Genomic DNA, 13,621 nt, shown 5'->3' on the forward strand with positions numbered 1-13,621 from the left:
TGCATGTAGTTGTTAGGGTTTTTTTTTGAATAATTGTTGACATTGCATTGTACGTTATGTATATGTATGTGTTTTGTAAAGATTTGGCAACACGTACTGAAATAAGTCATGGCAATAAAGCATTTTGAATTGAATTGACTGGTGTGGTCACACGGCACTAACACTAGCACACCACTAGATGGCAGACTTGCGCAGTAAATTACCCTGGCCTCTAATCTCTCGATCATTTTTACAAATTGAGCAGTCAAAGTACTAAACTCGATTGTTTGAAATGCAAAGACAATTAAAGATGGTCCACGGCAGTGGTTTAAAAATATTTTTATTTAGTAAAAGCATTCAGTAGCACCCATGTGTGTTCGTTGGGCAAATACCATAAGGTTGGAGGTTTCATGAGAAGTAAAACACATTTAATAAATTCTGTCACTTGAGGCCAAACCATTATGGATATTTAAGCATTCTGTGATTAATATGGAGCTCTCCAGCACCACCACATTGGGGTAGGACTGGTACCTAAAACAGATTATTGCTCTGATAGTGAATATAGACGCCAGATTTCATCGTTTTAGGTTAAACTATTATGGATTTACTGGCATTTTTGTGATAAGCATGCCCACTGAAAGTTAATTGGCTCTTCATTAAGCTGTCCCTTGCGGAAAGGTAACGCTACAGTTGGTCATAGATGCATCACACAGAATTTCCTGTGAACTGGTCAACATTTGTAGGAGAATAAACATTTAAAGTGCTTTTAAGGAAACGCAGAATCCAATACAGCAGCAATTATGGGTCCTAGAGGCAATGTTAGAGGGACCTGCATATCACATCTTATTCCAAAATGGCATTAGGCAGAGGGCTGGGCTTCCCAGTGTCAAAATTTTGTTGTGTGCACTACAGTGCCATCGTGTGGCTAAACTGTCATATTTTAACTGAATCAAGACTCAAGCCGGGCACCCACCGCACGCGTATCGGCCGCGAGCGCACTACGCGCGTATTACGCGCGTAACTGAAGCGTAGTTGAAGTACTGTTATTACAACGGCAGCGGGCGACGTCGTCTCCACCAGATGCGAACGCGTCGCGTACCGGCTGCGAAGCTCGCGCGACACAAGCGAACTGAAGCGTAGTTTTTCGCATCAGTTCTATTTTTTCGGCTTGTCGCGCGTCACGATGGCCTGTTTATACACAGAAATGTGCTCTAAAATGCTAGGTATACATGCTCTGATTTATATTTCATCCTTATATTACTGGGGGTGTGTCCCTAGTTACCTCCTAGATATTTTATAAGCACCAAAAAAAAATACAAGCCTTTTCGTTTTGTAAAAATAAATAAATAAATAACTGGAACCTGGGGAAAAGGCAAACTTAGTTTCGCTGTCTTATTTTGCGGAGGGGGTGGGGTAAATTTGAAAATACACCACAGAAAGACGTAGCCTATCGCACTTGTACTTCAAAGCTTCCGGTGTTCATGGCGTTGTGGTGTTCATATCTCTTTAAGATTAAACTGTTACTGTCTTTTTCATGATTAGCTGATTTTACTAAATATGATCCTATAAATGTTTTGACGTGAATGACAAGACAACACGGGAATTCCCAATGGTTAATTACGGATTATTTATTATTATTATGATCATTACATATTCTTCGTGAAATTGGCACGCTTGTTGACCAAGCAAATAAATTAATACAGTTTGAGATTGATTGTTATGCAGGCTACGTTGCGATTTAAGTTTATGGTAATTCTTGAAAGCGTTTGCTTTCTCACGTATTTACGAGGTAACGAAATATTACCAAATTAACAGAATGAAAAAGGTCTCTCACCAAGTATTCACTTAACCCATAATCAAAAGTCCTGAACAAACGTGAAATACACGATGTAAGCCCACTGCAGACTGCGAGAGCTACTGGGAATATATAGCTTTTACGCAAGCCTTTGCGCGACACAAACGGAACCAGTGGAGACACCCTACGCGTCGCGTCGTGCTGCTTCGCCCTGCTGTTTACGCGACGCTTACGCGACGCGTGCGGTGGGTGCCCGGCGTCAGTCTTCCAAACAAGCCGGGTAAATGTGGTAAGCCTGATCAATATCAGCTATATGTAATTAAAAAAGAATTGTGATATAAAAACAAAAAGGTTCCAGTACCTGTGGTGCTTAGGCTTAGCTTTAATGTCATACAGTGCACTTAGGCTTTGCCTTAATGTCATACGGTGCACTTAGGCTTTGCCTTAATGTCATACGGTGCACTTAGGCTTAGCCTTAATGTCATACGGTGCACTTAGGCTTTGCCTTAATGTCATACGGTGCACTTAGGCTTTGCCTTAATGTCATACGGGTCCCTCCCCAGCAGGGGGAGGAACAGAAGGGTCACTGCATGACTCATATCCTTCATGACCTGAAGAAGAAAAAAGTTTTATTTTTTGTGTGCAACAATTTTGCCTGCAATTTAACGGTCACCTGTAACCTACTCAACCCATTTGATTATTACCTATGATAGATCCCTTATTGCATTATATCCCTCTACAGCCGGGTTCCTCCCGAGGTTTCTTCCCAGTGGGGGGTTGTTTTACCTCACTGCTCGCTTTTTGGGGGTTCAGGCCTGGTTTTTGCTCCTCTCCTTCTGTTACTCTGTAAAGCATCTTTGTGACAGTTGTCAATAAAGAGCGCAATACAAATATGATGCAATTGATTCCATTTGAACTCTAATTCATAATCAACAAACATTAATAAAAATGTTTTTAAAATCTTTGTTCTTCTTATTAAAAGGCGACAAACACAGGCATACACGCACTGATAACAGCGTGAGCTGAATAAGGATACTTGCTATTTGTCCTTGGCTCATTTACTCGTTTACTTATTTTGCAGTGTGTGGGCAGCATTTTTTTTTCTAACATACATACCGATACGCAGATAAACCAGAGAAACCCAAGGAAACGGGGGGGGGGGGGGGGGGCTGGGCTTACAGCGCCACAGCAACAGCGTCCGTGCCTCAGCCCTCCCGGCTGTATCTCTCCGTGTTGTCGTTGGCAAGTATCCAAACATCAAACGCGTTCAGTCTATCTATTCGACGTGAATATCACAGGCTATCGCTGGATATCACAGAAATAGGTAAAACGCCCTTTGCCTTATCAGACAGGGCCAGATTTATTTGCTCATACGAGCTGTAATATTCAACCTGAACCCCTTTCGTCAACATTCTCTGTTTTACAGTAGATATGCGCTGAATTCTCATTGGCCGTACTAAACTGCCACGCACCCACAGATAGGTGCTGTATTCATATAGGCCGTACAACATTAGAGCACATATACAGGTATGTAGTAATTCGACCAGAAATGTGACTCTGCACGTCGAAAAAAACCTTTGCCAGTTTCATCCGGTGTAAAAATAAAAGAAAAAAAAAGACACACATGGGCTGACTTTCCTGCATGGCCCAAACATGCAAGGAAACACAAACTTGTGTGACATTTGGTTATACGCCCAAACATTATTATTATTATTATTATTATTACTGTAGAACCCAGGTTGGTGATGCACAGCAAGTATTTCATACCATAATACTGTACATGACACGTGAGCTGACGTGGATAGAGAACGCAACACCAACCACCACCACATTCATCATCGTACTCCTACAAATAATAACCAATAATACCCATCGATAATAATCTGCATCATACATTATGGATTATATGCTGCTGCTGCAGTCAGCGCAGTCGCAGTGGATCGCCCTGTACCACCGCCATTCTCGTAAACAAGTGTGGCTGTGCTGCTCGACCAGCATGCTCTAAAGAGTGAGAATGTAATACTGTGTTATGAATGCGTGTGTGTGTGTGTGTGTGTACATGAGTATCAACGTGCAGAAGCCGCTCGCCTGGCAGAGCCGTCGGTGCTGTTTTTGACGCTGGAGCTGCTGACCAGTGTACCGTGTAACGAACTGCTGAAATACTGACGCATACAACGGAACTGCCGTCGCGCGGCACCTGCACCGCTGCACATCCGCACAGAGGCAGCCCCTCGACAGCGTGCGTCACATTGTAAAAGACATCACGATCTCTGCCCCTCGTCTATCCTGTTCTGGACGAAATTCGTGGGGCATTACGAACAATTCGGGGTCGTCATACGTTTACACACGGGTTTTTGGCAGGTCAGTGTGTACCTTTACCAGACTTATTATGAGACGCGCACGTGGAACCCAATCCCAAGGACAGCCCTACAAAATGCCAAATGCGGCAAACCCACAGTGTTAAATGACATCGCAACGCTGCGAAAACGCTCTATAGCCCAACGCAACACTTCGGGATAGCGTAACAGACATTCACACAATAGATGAATGGGCGACTTTTTATTTCTACATAATCTAGGAAAACGTAAAAAAAACTGCAATAATTATTTTCCCACAGTGTTCTAAACACTTCCTGTTCCGATGCGTATTTTTCACCAGCAGTATCCAATCACATTCAGTTAGCTTATGGCATACCTAAATAAATAGTCGTCCTGCTGTAAATAAAATATAATGTGTTTGCTTTAAGATGTGATCCACCTTCGGTCGCCGTTACAATTAATGTCTTCAGCACCATTGCTGGGCACGGCACACGGATGACGGAGAATCTGGGGCTTTCCTCCGTTTCAGTAAGGTATCTTATGATCTGAGCAGCCCGTCACCACCGAGCTCGCGTGGAGGTATTTCAACAAGTAAGGCATTTTTGTCTGTTTATATAGGGTAGGGGACAGTACGTCACGACCTGTTCCACGACATGGCATCACGAAGATGTAAGTCTAGATAGATGTTACAGAGAGCAAAAGTTTCTGGAAAGCATCTAATTCGTCAGCGTTGTTTCTCTGCGGCAAACGCCAGTGGTGTTTTGTCGGGTGTCGACTGAATAAATGCACGGTTTTAGATACTGTGTGCGCAGTATAACGTTATAGCGGCAGAATGTTGCGCTCAGCCTGCTGTTCCCATTAGCTCTCGCGCTGGACTATCCATCCGTGGTACAGGTGAGTGTAAACAGGAGTGGTGGGTGTGGTATAATGCGAGAAAAGGGAGAAAGCGAATATGACCTGGCGTTGAGCGAACTGGTCGGACTACTTTTCGTTTACATAAAGCAGCGGGCCACTACTGGGACGCAGTCCATTGTCTCCAGGGTCCCGTAATAAACTTTGACCAACATAACTGCGGCACCGCAGTGCGCGCGCTGTCGCTGGCTGTTCTCGAGGTGAGTACTGCTTTTCATCGCGACCGCCGCTTCGGAAAGGCTTCCCACGCTGGCTTTTGACTGCAGGGATCCTTGCACCGCTACAATATCTCATTAGCGCATCCTCCTCAGGGCTGCTCTCCATCTGAAGTTAAATCTGCGGGCTGTGCTAAATTTTTGGCTAAACGAATCAGAAGGCGGGATAGTAAATATTGTAAACGCAGCGGTGCGAGATGCTGAAGCAGACTAAATTCACATTATCATTTGAATTGTTTTATGGAACTATCATCGCTTTGAGGCTATTATAGCCATGCGATTAAACGGCATGCCAGAGGTGGTTTTAACAAGACATTGTAGTGACAGGAACTTGTGTTTAATATTCATGACACCTGAAATCGTCTGCGTGAACCGAAATGTTTTCGTTGTGGTGCGGTCACGGTTTAACGGCTTCGCACGGTTCACGAGCCTTTTTTATCGTTTGATGACAGTTTTGGTAACATACTTATAACGTGGGCTAACATCACTCGGGCTAACATCGTAAACACTGCGCTATCATTTTCACAAATCCATCTGGCATATTAACCTTTAAACTGCCGTTTCTCTCTAGGTGGAGGCGTTCCACACAAACAGTTGTGCCAAGCGGTGCTCCATAAGCGCCAGGCTCGTGTCAGACTGATTGACAGTACCGTTGCGCTCGGAAACCATCAATCATAACCAGTCATAGTGATGGAGGTTGAATCCGTGAGCATTTTTAAGTGTCTCTTGGCTCTCGTCCGGGATTGTTTGTATGGCAGAAGGAACGTTTCTGAAATATCCTGAAATTACATTCACATGTACAGACGACTTAATTAGGTTCACTTTAGAATCGATTGAACGGCATTTGGAGCGGACGGTGTGAGCGGCATTTGGAGCTGGTGGGGTGAGCCTGTCTTTTCGCGGGCAGTTTGCTGACTCACCAACTCTTTGGTGGTGGAAAGTGTTTGAAAATAAAGGCGAGGGCTGGACTGCGCTCTGTGCTGCATAGTGTCCTCTGGCCAACACTTGCCCAGCCAGTCCAGCATCTCCCGAGATGCAGGGAGCTTTATGTGTGTGTGTGTGTGCGTGAGCGTGGGTGTGTGCATGTGTGTGTGTGAGTGTGGGTGTGTGCATGTGTGTGTTTGAGCGTGGGTGTGTGGGTGTTTGCAGGTGTGTGTGTGTGAGAGAGAGCATGGGTGTGTGCATGTGTGTGGGTGTGTGTGTGAGCATGTGAGTGTATGTGAGCGTGGGTATGTGTGTGTGTGAGAGAGCATGGGTGTGTGTGTGAGCATGTGAGTGTATGTGAGCGTGGGTATGTGTGTGTGAGCGTGGGTGTGTGTGTGAGTGTGTGAGTGCACATGGGTGCATGTGTGTGTGCATGCGTGTGTGTGTGCATGTTCGTGCGTGCGTTGATGTGTATGCGTGTGTCCCTCTTATAAAGCAGAGTGAATTCATGGCGGTATGCTGGGGTTGGGCTGCAGTCAGCAGTAGGGCTGGATCGCATGCTGGTGTTGGGCTGCAGTCAGCAGTAGGGGTGGATCGTATGCTGGTGTTGGGCTGCAGTCAGCAGTAGGGCTGGATCCTAAGTGCGGTATGCTGGTGTTGGGCTGCAGTCAGCAGTAGGGCTGGATCGTAAGTGTGGTATGCTGGTGTTGGGCTGCAGTCAGCAGTAGGGGTGGATCGTATGCTGGTGTTGGGCTGCAGTCAGCAGTAGGGCTGGATCGTAAGTGCGGTATGGTGGTGTTGGGCTGCAGTCAGCAGTAGGGCTGGATCGTAGGTGCGGTATGGTGGTGTTGGGCTGCAGTCAGCAGTAGGTGTGGATCGTATGCTGGTGTTGGGCTGCAGTCAGCAGTAGGTGTGGATCGTAAGTGCGGTATGGTGGTGTTGGGCTGCAGTCAGCAGTAGGGCTGGATCGTAAGTGCGGTATGGTGGTGTTGGGCTGCAGTCAGCAGTAGGTGTGGATCGTAAGTGCGGTATGGTGGTGTTGGGCTGCAGTCAGCAGTAGGGCTGGATCGTAGGTGCGGTATGCTGGTGTTGGGCTGCAGTCAGCAGTAGGGGTGGATCGTAGGTGCGGTATGCTGGTGTTGGGCTGCAGTCAGCAGTAGGGGTGGATCGTAAGTGCGGTATGGTGGTGTTGGGCTGCAGTCAGCAGTAGGGCTGGATCGTAGGTGCGGTATGCTGGTGTTGGGCTGCAGTCAGCAGTAGGGGTGGATCGTAGGTGCGGTATGGTGGTGTTGGGCTGCAGTCAGCAGTAGGGCTGGATCGTAGGTGCGGTATGGTGGTGTTGGGCTGCAGTCAGCAGTAGGGCTGGATCGTAGGTGCGGTATGGTGGTGTTGGGCTGCAGTCAGCAGTAGGTGTGGATCGTAAGTGCGGTATGGTGGTGTTGGGCTGCAGTCAGCAGTAGGTGTGGATCGTATGCTGGTGTTGGGCTGCAGTCAGCAGTAGGTGTGGATCGTAAGTGCGGTATGGTGGTGTTGGGCTGCAGTCAGCAGTAGGTGTGGATCGTAAGTGCGGTATGGTGGTGTTGGGCTGCAGTCAGCAGTAGGGCTGGATCGTAAGTGCGGTATGGTGGTGTTGGGCTGCAGTCAGCAGTAGGGCTGGATCGTATGCTGGTGTTGGGCTGCAGTCAGCAGTAGGGGTGGATCGTAGGTGCGGTATGGTGGTGTTGGGCTGCAGTCAGCAGTAGGGCTGGATCGTAAGTGCGGTATGGTGGTGTTGGGCTGCAGTCAGCAGTAGGGCTGGATCGTAGGTGCGGTATGGTGGTGTTGGGCTGCAGTCAGCAGTAGGGCTGGATCGTAAGTGCGGTATGGTGGTGTTGGGCTGCAGTCAGCAGTAGGGCTGGATCGTATGCTGGTGTTGTTCGGTTTCCTTCCTCATTCTCAAAGAACACTCACGAGAAGGGGCCGTTATTTACCAAGTGTGTGTGCGTGCCCGCCCCCCCCCCCCCCCTCCCCAGCCTCCCCTCCTCCCTGCAGTAAGTGTCTGAGTGCCCCTGGGGGGCCACATTCCTGCAGTATGTGTATAACTGCCCGCCTCCCCACCCCCTCGGGAAATTATAGCTGTGCACTCTGGAGGAGGATTTATTAATAAACATCTTTCTAAACAGGTTTTTATTTTTTTTAAAATTTTATTCTTGGGTATCTTTTATTTTTTGCTTGAAACGTTTTACTTTGAAACTACTCAGTTTGACATGATTGGCACTCTCCTGAGCTGAACTGAACATCACAGCAACACATACTGCACACCACATTAATACATACTGCACACCCCCCCAGAGCTCCTCCCTTTGTCATGTGCCTGTGTTGGAGCCGTGGGCTATGTTTTCACTGTCTGGTTTGTTGTATTTGTTTTACACCTTTAACTCCTCACATGTACACGTTCAGGTGTATCCATGCATCTGCACACACTACTGACAGTACTGACTGCCCCACTCCACTCTGTTTATGTCTACATTTCGCTAATAAATTAATTTGCTATAATGTTTGGCAACATTCAACGTGTGGTCTCCCTCCTTTTGCCATGGCTTACGAGCCGGCCATGACACCATATTAACACATACTGAACACCACATTAACACATACTGCACACCACATTAACACAGACTGAATACCACATTAACACATACTGCACACCACATCAACACATACTGCACACCACATCAACACATAATGGACACCACATTAACACATACTGAACACCACATTAACACATACTGAACACCACATCAACACATACTGCACACCACATCAACACATATTGCACACCACATTAGCACAAGCACATACTGAACACCACATTAACACATACTGCACACCACATCAACACATACTGCTCACCAAATCAACACATAAAGCACACCACTTTAACACATACTGAATACCACATTAACACATAATGGACACCACATTAACACATACTGCACACCACATCAACACATACTGCACACCACATCAACACATACTGCACACCACATTAACACACAAAGCACACCACAGCTGTAAACATGTACAGTAATTTAGTGAGGTGAGGCTGAAGTACTTTTACTTCAAGCATTTTTATCTTTGCAAGTGACATAAAAGTCCAGTTTAATCTGAAGGCCTTTACGCTTGCCATTATCCACCCAACCAAAACACGGCAAGTTCCTGTTTTTGGCGCTGAGTGTCTTACTGGAGGCTGCCTGAGGTTAGCGTATGGCCTTCAGCGAAAACAAGGACTTACCTTGAGTTTAATTTCACCTCTCTGTGAAGCACTAAAATCAATATCAATATCACTTCCAAAACATGAATTAGAGTTTGGAAGCTGCACCACCAGCCAGGAGACTTAGGACAGCATGTTCACTTGGCACCATTACACACTGTTTAGATTCTGCGTTGACTCAGTTCTGCGTATGTGTGTGTGTCTGTGCGTGTGTGTGTGTGCGTGCGTGCGACTCCCGCCACCAGTGTGACAGAAAATTCCGGAATGGATGTGAAGAACCTGAAGGAGTACCTGTGCTGGCTGTACTACCAGTACCTGCTCATCACGGGGATCTACGTCCTGGAGCCGTGGGAGCAGTCCATCTTCAACACGGTCTTCTTCACCATGGTCGCCATGGTGATCTACACGTCCTACGTCTTCGTGCCCATCCACGTGCGCCTGGCGCTGGAGTTCTTCTCAGGGCTGTGTGGGGGGCAGGAGGAGAGCACGGTGGCCCTCATGAACTAACGGGGGCGTGTCCCTAGGAGGGGGGTTCCTCGGGTGGGCTCCCCAGGGGTTCTACATCAACAGAAATACTGATAAGCTTAAGAAGAAGGGGGGGGGGGGGGAACACAGAATTTTTTTGAGGACGTCACAGCCAATCGCATTAGAGATCACAGTGATGTCACTCTACTTACTTGTTTGCTGTTTATCAATCATCAATTCAAATCATCGCTTGATGTTGCTTGATGTTCACAAGCTGTCAGGAAGGACTTGTGTCCAGCATGACTGCAGATCATTCTGTGGTTTGCATGATGGGATCTGTCCAAAATGAGACCGCCGAATCCTTCCGCCAAAATACCGCCATCCCCCCATCGATCGCTCCCGGGACGTTCAGACTCCTGGGGAAACAGCCTTTCGGTCGTCTCTCATTGGCTACTGGCAGTGAGGAAACTTCACTCTCACTCCAGAACACTTCCACGGATTTCGGTTTTTGAAGCTCACAGCCTACATTTTTTGCAATGGCACTGCTGGCATCCTGAAGAATACAAGTCCTGAAAAAACTAATTAGTGGATTATCCTGCTCACTATAAATAAGTGAATATATAATGGAACGGGGGGGGGGGGCTGAGGGAGGAGGTTACATCTCGTCTATAATAAATATCAATAATTAAGAGCCAATAAAGAGGAGGATATCAGATTTAGCACTTATACAGTACATTTGAACAGTGACATTCACCACACATCAGTGTATTAGTTTTTTTTTCATTTAATGTTAGCATTGACTGGCACCTCACTGTATGCAAGACGCTGCGTCATTCTGCTACCGGTCGGAATGCTACCGCTCCAGGAAACCCGACCACGCCCTGCTGCACGCCAACAAATATTGACTCTGTGCTTAGGGCCCCGTCCACTACGCTTGATAAGCAGCTGTTCTGCGCCTCCCCCCCAAACCCTAACCCTAACCCCCCCCCCCCCCCCCGTTTTCACAAGAGGGACAAGTCTCTACATCTGCCCCCTCTTTCACAAGAGGGAAGAGTGTCTAAGTCACCCCCCTTTTTCACAAGAGGGGCGAGTGGTGTAATTCTGCAGTGCACTGAAATTATCCAGAGTGAATAGATTTCTATCTACAACTGGCAAGCCAACTGTGAAGAGAAAACAACCAGTGACTAGCAATACCGATCACTGCATACGCTACTACATCACCGTTTGGATTTTATTACTTCTGCTTTTTTTAAAACACTAATATTATTGTTCTTGAGTTAGGGCATGGGGTTCATGGAAATTGTGTTATCCTTACTTGATCTTTGTTTATTTTTTTTATTTTTTATATACTCTGGTAAAGCTTGGCTGGTTACAATGCCAATTACCAAACTGTTTGCATTTATTTATGCTGTGTTCACCATTTTCTCGTGTTGCCATATATGTATTGCTCTAAAGGTTTGGCTGAAGGGATACTTATGAAAATTAACATAGCCCTGCAAACCAGAAAACTCTGGCAGACTGATTTGAAAACCACTGAGCGTTGTCCAGGTAGCTATACCTTCACTATGGATGTCTTCCCTGTGTATGAATTGTGCTTTTTATTGGTCGCGCCACCAATTTTTGGCTTTTGAAATAAAGAAGCTTTTTACAACAAAAAGAAAGTGTCAATTTTTTCCCTCAATCTCAGTATAACAGAAAGTGCATCAGTCTAAAGAGACGCAGGGCTTTTAAATAAAGCACGTGCATTCAGTCGTATGCATGAATCTTGCTTATTTGTCTAGGCTGGGGGCTAATTTGTGCGAGTGCACGTACAATTCTTTACAATTCAAACGGGAAATACGATCACATCACAGTTCGAGTACATTTGTCGCGTACAAAAGGCATAGTGTGCGACAAAGCTACTGAACAAGTTCAACGGTATTTCATGGTCTCCTAGCACACTAATCTTCTTGGGATACGACGGAGGGACATGAGAACTATTTATCATTGTTTTCTGAGAACAATGACTCTTAGTACACAGACAAACATAACGATTTACGTTGCGGATTGATTCTTAAGTTCTCTGGAAAAAAAAGAGAACCAGGCCTATTCTTGTCAGAAGTCTAACGGTAACAAACGAACCGGTTTAGTGAGCGCCACACTAGAATTAGCGCCCGGGGCGCTTGTTAAGAGATAAAAGGGGCTGCATAGACTACTACAATAACAACAACAACAAAAATCAATCACAGGGGCTGTCGCAGGTTCATTCAGCGTTGGCATTGTTCCTAAAGTAGCCTACCCGATGCAGAGTTATTCACGTATAGGGTGTTATAGCAACCGCTCGGATAGACATAGGACTGGCGGTCTTTCTTTTCAGTATGGCCTCGTTCGCTCGCGCGCAGTTGCGCGATAAGGCCAGCTGGCCCAAAGTACTGACACATCTCCGGACCTACCGTTTCTCCAAACTGCGTGATGCTGTTTACTGGTACTGGGTGCAGCTTTTAAAAAAGGTAAATTCATCTATGTACAGGCTAGGTTATGTAAGGTTATGTAGCGCCACACAAATACCTGGGTTCAATAATAACAACACGTTGACATTATCTAAATAAACAGAACTATAGCATACGCGAGCTTATTAGGCTACAAAGGAACGGGGTTTTTTCCACGCGCAGCCAACCGTCCGTCTCGTATAGCAAATGTAAAGACGCGGCAAAGTTGTTCCATGTTTGCACTCACTCACAGAGAAACAGGGTTATGGATTTTGAAGGATGATAAAGTTACACGTTTTGTCACCTGGAACCCGACACCAGCACCTCGCTTTTATTTCCAGGATGCTGAAACACAATACGAGCGTATACTGCCCAGCCCGAGCGAGCGAAGATCGCGTTCCTTAAACGAGGCCTTCGCCGCTTAAAGGACTAAAGAAACCGAGGGGCAGGGCCTTCTTAACCGCCGAGCTGGGAAGCTCATTGTACGTGACTGCTTAGGTTTCACGTCCTGTTTAAAGCGAAAGGCAAATCAAAAATGCTTAATACATTTTTTTTTTTAACTTTCATGATGGATAAGTGATAAAGTAGATAATAGGAGAAACGCATAGCAGCGGCTTTACATGTCCACGGTCCAGTTCCAGTTCAGCAGATAAATATTTTGGCAGGGGCTTGACTGAACAGATTTAGGATCTCACGTAAAAATTCCATTCGGCATTTAAATTTCATTGGCTTTCTTTTCCTATTAAAGTTTCGCTTTAGGAAACATAGGAATAAAACAATTCCGTTTGCCGTTAAAGGACAGGAAGCCTTTTGAGTCGTTTGATCGTCGCTTTTTCAAAGGCACCGCTGACCTGTGTTCCGGCAGGTGCGTCCCCAGCCGCTCTGCGGTGCAGCGACGCTAAACACCGCCTAGCATTCACACCTGCTTACCTGGCTACCTGCTGGCAACAGGTGCAATTCCCCACACAGTGTTGCCAAGGTGATCAGGTAAGAATGGTTGATGTTTGCAGCTTTGTGTGTGTGTGTGTGTGTGTGTGTGTGTGTGTGTGTTGGGGGTTTAAGGCTACGGTCTGCCGTGCTGCTCTCCTGCAAACACTGCAAAAACGACTCGTTGTCCAAACTGTGAACCTCAGGTGACGTCAGTTTAAAAAATCCCATAAGCAAACCTTACTGTTTTAGGGGTGATGTGGACTGACGGTCACTTAAAATAGGTTATTTGGGCAAGAACAGGGATCGAAAACATGACCCTAAACCAGTACTGGGGTCCTACACACCCTGAGCTGAAACCACAG

General features: G+C 46.3%; 1 protein-coding gene across 2 annotated transcripts; it reads left to right on the plus strand.

The window, feature by feature from the left end:
* The first annotated feature begins 4,870 nt into the window (after positions 1-4,870).
* On the plus strand, positions 4,871-9,922 carry sptssb (serine palmitoyltransferase, small subunit B). 2 transcript variants are annotated; one of them, XM_064303141.1, is made up of 2 exons: positions 4,871-4,986; positions 9,642-9,922. In XM_064303141.1, the coding sequence occupies exon 2, from the start codon at positions 9,661-9,663 to the stop codon at positions 9,901-9,903; it is 243 nt and encodes an 80-aa protein (XP_064159211.1). In that variant the 5' UTR covers positions 4,871-4,986; positions 9,642-9,660; the 3' UTR covers positions 9,904-9,922. The 2 variants fall into 2 exon arrangements, with proteins under 2 accessions (XP_064159211.1, XP_064159210.1); XM_064303140.1 differs by lacking the exon at positions 4,871-4,986 and adding an exon at positions 5,042-5,204.
* The last annotated feature ends 3,699 nt before the right edge of the window (positions 9,923-13,621 follow it).

The sequence above is a fragment of the Anguilla rostrata genome, chromosome 12 (genome assembly GCF_018555375.3).
Source record: "Anguilla rostrata isolate EN2019 chromosome 12, ASM1855537v3, whole genome shotgun sequence".
In the NCBI taxonomy this organism is placed as follows: Eukaryota; Metazoa; Chordata; class Actinopteri; order Anguilliformes; family Anguillidae; genus Anguilla; species Anguilla rostrata.

Bases quoted from the DNA above. Each gene is read 5' to 3' on its own strand.
- sptssb (XM_064303141.1), top strand. From the start codon at position 9,661: ATGGATGTGAAGAACCTGAAGGAGTACCTGTGCTGGCTGTACTACCAG.